The 8,676-nt window shown below is 38.6% G+C and overlaps 1 protein-coding gene across 3 annotated transcripts in view; it reads right to left on the bottom strand.

Annotated features, from left to right (window-relative positions):
- Window positions 1–6,176: 6,176 nt before the first annotated feature.
- The window catches only part of CCNY (cyclin Y), a gene marked incomplete at both ends in the record, with an annotated part of 124,079 nt that continues 121,579 nt past the window's right edge, over window positions 6,177–8,676 (bottom strand). For all 3 annotated transcript variants that reach the window (XM_080610429.1, XM_080610428.1, XM_080610430.1), the window contains one exon: window positions 6,177–6,293. In XM_080610429.1, coding sequence (XP_080466555.1) covers window positions 6,177–6,293 — 117 coding nt within the window. The remainder of the gene's footprint in view (window positions 6,294–8,676) is intronic.

Below are 8,676 nucleotides of genomic sequence, written 5' to 3'. Positions count from 1 at the left end.
ATAACAGAAGAACTAGCACTAGACTTAGGTGTGCTGCCGGATCTCTTATGTGAAGGCGTCTTACTCTAAAGCGTGGTTAAAAATGTCCTCATGTCACGAGTAAGTGCCTTTTGAGGATATGCTTCATTGCCAGTGCATTCAAAGTGGGCAGCAGCGCTAGTTCCAAAGATTTTCTTGCTTCAAAGTTACTGCATTAGTTACCACAGCACCACAGTCTAAGTGTCAGAGATCTGAAACTGTATTATGTAAGTACATTGAGTAAGTAAATTATGGGAGTACATTGTGAAATTGTATTTCAGATAGAATTTTTGACATTTTGTTACTTGCTGTTCTCAGTCTGTAGAGACCATTGATATCTTCACCAAAGATACTGTCCAGTGCCTTGAGTGAGCACTACAAACTCTTGTACAGAGATTCTGGGCAACTGATATGAATAATGTAGGTATACTGTCACCTATCACCACACCAAGAAGCTTGCTTACTATATCATCACCAAATAGGATCGTCTCTAGCTATAACAGGTGAAAGCCTCCACCAATAATCCTGAAACACATTACACATGGTGTAAAGTGCATGAAAGAACGACTTCCTTTTTTTCACAGCAAATCACATCAGACCCGCCATTCTAGAAGACAAGAAATATACTCTTATTTGTACTGTTGTCACCTGTCTTTCTTCAATCTGCCATCCTTTTGCTTCTTCCTTTAATGGGAAGAGTCTGGTGACCCAGCCCAGGCAACAGCAGTAAACTCAGGCATTGGCTTTCTTGGCTAATGCACTAGGTTATTTTCATGCCACGGTTCTGGAATTCAGCAGTCAACACTTTGGATTCTCATCTGCATTATCTCGTTTTCTTTTTTAAAGCATTTTCTCCTAGCAGTGGTCGCTACATATGTTCTGTCGTTACCTTTAGTTTATGCAACTGAAAGTCTCACCAGTTCCGTGGTTTCCTCCAGATGCAGTTCAGTTGAAGAGAAAAAACAAAGAGCAGAAAGGCACTTACCTTAATTTGGGTACAGATATTAACATTTCCCTATACATATAGGTCACATTCATGCAGGTATGTTTATATTTGAGCTGTTTTCTCACAACCTCTTAGATACACTAAGTGTGACCCTGCTGCAGAGGTAGGCAGATGTTTTCAACAACTGTCAATTCAGGTAAAAATAAAATCCTTATTACAGAAATGTGTTCAAAACAGAAGCCAGGAAAGTGCCAAAAGCTAGCTAGAGTGAATTCCTTATGAAGACCATACAGAAGCAGAGAGCAATAGGAGTCTGCAGTGGATGTGCAGCACTCCAGTTGGTAGTTTAAACGTGCCACTGGAAAATGCAATGTTCATTATCAACAAAGGATGACTGTGAATAATTTGTTGCTTCAGCTGTTAAGGCTTTGGGATTTTTTCTGGTTCTGCCCTTTCAGTTCCTCTATCCCCTCCCACATACTTCTAATTTTATATATAGCCAACACTACCAGATGTCACCTTGTCATCTGCCACCAATACACCATCACCCTTTTCTGATGCGGTTTTTGCTACTTCTGATCATCAGGTTAATATCTAAGGTTTCTGGCATTAGGAAAGCTCGGAAGTAGAGAGAGGTGTTAAAAAACAAAGTCTGAACTAAGACTCTATAAATGTAAACAGTTCTTTCATCATGGTTTTAGTTTACATGATAAACAAAACTAAGTTAAGGGAAACTAAGCCATATATGCTGATCTCTCTACCCCACCCCCCCCCAAAAAAAAAAAAAATAAAAAGAAAATACAGTTCTTGAAAAGGATACTGCTACACTACTATGGGACAGGATTTTTGTATTTTTCTAGCAATAGAAATCATATAATTTGAAAGACTGATGGTGTTTGTGGAAGGTGAAAAAGATGATTTGACTTCTTTCTCCTTTTTGCACTTTATCTCACGACTCAGCATTCTCAGTCCCAAAGAACACTATCTGTCAGAATGGTATATATCACTGACAAAAAAATAAACATAAACAGAACCCAAAATATAAACAAGTCTGCAGATGAAAAGAGGAATTAGGAAAATATCCCTGGGTTACAGAGGGATGCATGGACAAAAACCCTTACAAGATGCCTTTTTCAAATATTTATCCAATTATCAATGCATAAATGCCCAAACAGATGATCCACTGGCTCAGCATATAAAAGTAATTCATTAAGACAATGATGCTTGAAGGGACAGGTTTATTACACCTCCTACACCTTTTTGTTTCTGAGCTTTGTTTCTGAGGTGACCAAAGCAGTAAGAAAAACCTTAATCCAGAAAACATTTACAGCAAATACAGTTTCAGGTTCTGAAATAGAATCATAGAATCATAGAATAGTTAGGGTAGGAAAGGACCTTAAGATCATCTAGTTCCAACCCCCCTGCCATGGGCAGGGACACCCCACACTAAACCAGGTCACCCAAGGCCTCATCCAACCTGGCCTTGAACACCACCAAGGATGGAGCATTCACAACTTTCCTGGGCAACCCATTCCAGTGCCTCACCACCCTCTCAGTAAAGAATTTTCTTCCTTATATCCAATCTAAACTTCCCCTGTTTAAGTTTGAACCCGTTACCCCTTGTCCTGTCACTATAGTCCCTGATGAATAGTCCCTCCCCAGCATCCTTGTAGGCCCCCTTCAGATACTAGAAGGCTGCTATGAGGTCTCCACGCAGCCTTCTCTTCTCCAGGCTCAACAGACCCAACTTTCTCAGCCTGTCTTCATACAGGAGGTGCTCCAGTGCCCTGATCATCCTCGTGGCCCTCCTCTGGACTTGTTCCAACAGTTCCATGTCCTTTTTATGTTGAGGACACCAGAACTGCACACAATACTCCAAGTGAGGTCTCACGAGAGCAGAGTAGAGGGGCAGGATCACCTCCTTCGACCTGCTGGTCACGCTCCTCTTGATGAAGCCCAGGATATGGCTGGCTTTCTGGGCTGCGAGCGCACACTGAAGCCGGCTCATGTTCATTTTTTCATCGACCAACACCCCCAAGTCCTTCTCCTCAGGGCTGCTCTGAATCTCTTCTCTGCCCAACCTGTAGCCATGCCTGGGATTGCTCCGACCCAGGTGTAGGACCTTGCACTTGTCATGGTTAAACTTCATGAGGTTGGCATCAGCCCACCTCACAAGCGTGTCGAGGTCCCTCTGGATGGCATCCCTTCCCTCCGGCGTATCAACCAAAGCACACAGCTTGGTGTCATTGGCAAACTTGCTGAGGGTGCACTCAATCCCCCTGTCCGTGTCACCGACAAAGATGTTGAACAAGACCGGTCCCAACACCAATCCCTGAGGGACACCACTCGTTACTGGTCTCCAGCTGGACATCGAGCCATTGACCACAACTCTTTGTGTGTGGCCATCCAATGAAAACCATAATGTACTTGTGCTGCTAATTAAAACACCATTTGGTTCTCCTCCCTTCTCACCTTCTAGAGATGACTCTCTAGCCTTGCAATGGCATTTTCCATACAGTAATGTTTAAAAAACTACACTGAACACAACATAACCCTAAATAATACTTAATTTTTAATTACACGGTATAGAGTACCTTGCAAATGAAAGACACTCATTAAGATTTACTGACTATTTTTCATTAAGATTTACTGTATTTTTTGGCAACCTTGGAACAAACCAGAAGAAAAAACAAAGAATTATTCTATAACCATGAAGGAAAGAAACATCCATCTAAATGTAGAGGATTCATCTGGCAAAACTTAAACTAAAGAAAAAAATCCACACTTACAGCAGATTTTTTGTTTTTAATTCTTAGTGCAAGAAACATAACCAAGTTAATCACAGAATCAGTACTAATTAAGAATATGGAAAATTCTCCTATACAGAGGTAGAATCCAGTGCACAAGGCTAAAACGATATTCAATAGTCTAAACAAGACCGAGCCAGGTTTTACGGAATCCACTTTTTAAAGTATCAGACTGTATGTACATACATACAATAAATAGACTATACAATCTTTAAAGTAGTTTAATAAACTTCACAAAAATTATAGTTGATGCATTGAGATCTTTACATAATCCAAAGTTCATATCTCCATCACCCAGAAATGGATAAAACCAATATTCCTGATATCAAGTTAAATGGAAAATAGTTTAGCAAAGTGTTGATAAATCAAAATATTTTACATATTTTAAAGCCAAAATTTATGCTTATAAAGGATGAGTTTCAAATGCTCTGAAAATGTTCCTTTAGATACTATCTGTAAAGAGGTTTCAAATGCTGTAATTTGCATTTGTATTGTTATAAACACTTTTCTTACATTCCACATTCAAGGGGAAAATGGACTTGGATACTCACAGTTCTGATGCATTGGCACAACAAGAAGTGATGAGAATGAGATTATTTTAAAGGCCCAAAGGACATCAGGAGAATTTATGGACAAAACCTTCATGTCTCAAACTAAACAAATCACATTAGAAAGTTAACAGAAAACTGTTTGGTATTACTACTTCAATCCTGTCAGTGCCTCTCTGCCCGGAGGCATGCGATTAGCATTGCACTGAAAGTCAAGTGTGCAGCTCTGGGCCCCTAGGTTTGCTACAAGCCCATAGGGCTTAATAAAACAAATACAGAGTCTTTATGGTTTACCACAGTAGTGCATAAATCAGGGATGTCTGTTGCCATTCATTTCAGTGATAGTTACCAGGAAAGGATTTCAGGGAACTGAGAGTTTTCAGCTATATCTGTCTAAACTGTGCAAAGGAAAAAAAAAAGGGGGGGGGGAAGGAATCACCCTGGGAAATCATAAAAGCAAATGCTTATACTGACAAGTTATTTCCTAGGAAAGGTTCTTACAAATTCCAAGGGGGCAACAGCCATGGTAAGAGGGAACTAGTAACAACAACAGAAGAGCATAATAATCAGAGTTGAAAATTAGGCTCACAGCTCGTTTACTGTTAATTTCTATAAGCACCTAGGTTGAAGAACATGAGGGTTTGTATTTTAGTTTCAAAATCAAATCTATTTGTGACAAGTATCTTGTTAAGATTTGCATCCTGCTCTTCCACAGGCCTTCTCACTGGAACAACTATTTTTTTTATTCTTTTTTATTTTATACAAACAGACTCACTTTGATTTAAAGTAAACATATAAAAATTGAGAATATTGCTTGCAACAATGGACCTGGAGGTGAAGGAATGAACTCGTCAGGCCATACAAAACCAAAATAATCTCCCTCAGAATGAATTCTGCTAAACTTCTAATGCTCAGAAAATCTGCAAAAAGGATCACAAGATCTGTTGCAAATTTCAGAGATTTGGCCCAAGTCTTATCATCATCATCTGAATACTTTAATAACTGTATCGTTATATTAAGGAAAAATAAATGATTCCAAGGACTCAGGAAGGCACACGCACCCAAGTATACTATAAATAAAACACATCATGAAATTACGAAGATCTTCTGATCCCTGTACACACTTTTGGTTCAGCACTATGGTCAAGTTCTCTCTTTTGAAATACAATAAAAGGCATACAAGAAATATAACATATGCATAATAATTATGAAGAATAATGCTAATAAGACAGCTTACAGAGAAAAGTGCAGTGAAAAAACCCAACACTACTTATCCAGGGGCTTGTGCTACTGTAAATACAGACTTCGTATTTCTTGCTGTGCAAAGGAAGAATTTATCCTGGGAAGCAGCAATGAGGAATGAAAAAAAAAAAACAAACCAACAAAAAAAAAAAAAAAGATACTAAGAGAAACCTTTATGACGGAACTCTCTCAATTTCATTCCTCTAGTGCACAGTCATCTGACTACATGGTTTGTTTTCATGCTGCCATTTCTCTTCATGAGTACAGCTTATTAGAAAATGGCACAGTTCTTACATATATTTCTGCCTCTACTTCATTTTCTTCTTCCAAGCACCCAATTTGCTGTTTCCTCATAAAAAGGGTAAAGCTGTTAGTGAGAGTGAGAAAAGAACCGTTGCCCATCTTCTCTCCTGAACACAGCGTTCTTCATTTCTCCTTCCACTAGGTATGTACTCGTGTGCTACACAATGGGGAGGCACTGTAAAGGCAGCTTGACAGATTTAAAAATAAAAAAATCAAAAGTCTTTTTTCTTTAGCCCCCCCGCCCCCAGCCCACCCCGAAAAAAAATGGATGGATGAAACAGTACGTCCATAGGAATATTCCAGTCTCCTCTGTTAGGAGATAATAGCAGGGGACCATCTAATAACAGTCAGATTGTCAGCACTGACTGACCGTTTCTTTGCGGCTTTCCTGAAGTCCTTGTATTTATCTTCACACAAGCGGGAAATGGCCTGTAAGACAGAAGAATGAAAAACCTCAATTGCACTGACCACAGCTCTGCAGGTAAAATAAAAGTAAACACAGGTTTCTACCTACAGGTAGAATTACGAACAGTCATTTCATTAAGCTAAACATGTGAAGAGCTTCTCCCCATATCCTCTTTCTCATTTCATTAATCTTAAAAGAAAGGAACATGCTGACATTGCATTGCCCATCACAGCTGCTTCTGAAGGACACAGAGCATATTCCAAACCTGTTCTTCACAGGTTAACCCTCACAAATCTCGAGGGAGCTGACAGAGCTTACCTACTGCTATATGGAAACTCATACGTAGCACTGCATTGGGACAAAAATTGTGGACACCTTAACAAAACAATGTAAACATATTGGAGAATGTATAGAGAAGACAACTTTTAATTCTTTAGTTCCCTAAAAGTAATTATATTTTTCTCTACTGATAAATGGTCTGGCAGAACACTCGCCCTACTTTGCTTACACAAACATTACAAGATGTTTCCTTGCATTTCAGAAGGGGTGACCTCTGTGTGATCAGGCTATCTTATAAGATGCCAGTGGGAAGTGTAACTCATATTCAGAATAATTTAATTTGCATTAGAAATACACAGAAATTTTAAAAACCTTTTAGAGACACAAACATTATTCAAATATCGACTCCTATTATACTACACTGGAGTTAACATTTTATGCTGCTTCTACTGTTTTTTAGCTGAGTTTAAAACAAGTATTTATTATAGACCTCATATGCACAAGTACACTGTGCCCTAAAATAGCAGGTCTATTAGAGTTCATATGGTTAGGACAGGCTATGGTTGGCATCAGTAGGAATGTTAACTCTGGCATCAAACACACAGAACTGCAGAGAAAGCTCACTGCAAGGAGCATTCAAGGTCAAATTCAAGAAAATAAGATGAACTAAACCAGTACTTTTATTTACTCAGGAATGCTTTTAAATTGTGTTTTAGGATAGGCTGTTTAATAAAAAGCACTGTACAAACAAAGCCAGTACAAGTGCTTGATTACAAAACAAGGCAATACAAAAAAACAGCCTGACTCCACTGATCATCATTTTCTTTCTTGATATTTCATTTTATAGCACAGCAAGCTGCAGCAGTGAACTTAATTGTAATAGTCCCGCATAGACCAGAGGCAGGTATGACAGAAGCACAAAACACATACACCTGAGAGCAAATTCACCTCATGGTGAATTTTCACCACCTTTGGTCAAGCAGGCCACAAAAACCCATTATATTAAAAAAAACCAACAAAACCAAACCAACATAAAACCTACCAACAAGAAACCAGTTGCTACTTTTTAGTTGGAAACTGAATTTCCTTTTGTTAAAGTCGTTCCTGAACATTCTTGGGTTTTTTGGGTGCACATGAAGAGAGCAACAGAATAAAATAACACAAATATTCCCATTGCTATGCAGAACATAACCCACTTGAAACTGCTTAATAACATTTTATTAATTTAACCAGGGACTCAATAGACTAAGAAAGTTCATGCAATTCAGTCGGATTTAAAATCCAGCAGACAAAAAGTGTTTAATCATGAAATAATGTGCCAAGGCATGGCTTGGCAAATAGATGTACTGAGGTAGAGCTCAGCTTCTTCCAGCTGCCAAGTCAGTCTATTACTTTAGGCACCAAACAGCCAGAGAAGGTAATCACTTCAAAATTGCCTGTTTCACAGGAAGATTTCTATTCTGGCACTTGGTCAGACAAAATGAAATTTTGCTTGGAAGTGGCACTTAGTATTTGGCATCTCTAGGCTCTGGTGATTAATCATATGGATAAGAAACACACTGACTGATGTATCCTGGATCTAAAGATGCCTCTTCATTTTCAAATAATTTACAAAATTGACATTTGGAGCCTATTTGGCAAGTTACTTAGTCAACTTTAGCATAACATATGGGGAAACAAGACAAAAGCAGAAAATTGTAAATATTTATTACTGTTTTTCAGTTAAAACAAATCCAAATAGCTTATAAACACTTTTCTGTCATCTGATATTTTTGTTGCTTTTATTGCTAGAAAAATAAACCAATTTTTGCGAGGGACCATTTCTTATATGAAATCAAAAGACTCTTAAAACCAGATCACCACTCAATCATGTGAAATTTTATTGCACTTGACTGTTGTATCTGTAATTAGCTAGAAAAATGCATACATATATATTCTTCCAAAATGTATGTGCACACAGAACTAAAAGTCAGTTCCTCTGCTGAGGTATCTGACTCTGGATAAGTCTTTGGAGAAGTAAGAAAGGCTATAGTAGTAGTAGTACAAATTTTGGCTGCATGCACGTATTTGTGCAGGGCAGGAAAGCAGCAGGGCTGGCTATGGCTTTGCTGCTGGGAATGCACAAAG

This window comes from Psittacula echo (genome assembly GCF_963264785.1).
Source record: "Psittacula echo genome assembly, chromosome: 2".
Taxonomy (NCBI): Eukaryota; Metazoa; Chordata; class Aves; order Psittaciformes; family Psittacidae; genus Psittacula; species Psittacula echo.
The sequence above is the reverse complement of the archived record's forward strand: the minus strand, read 5'-3'. Positions and strand labels throughout refer to the sequence as shown.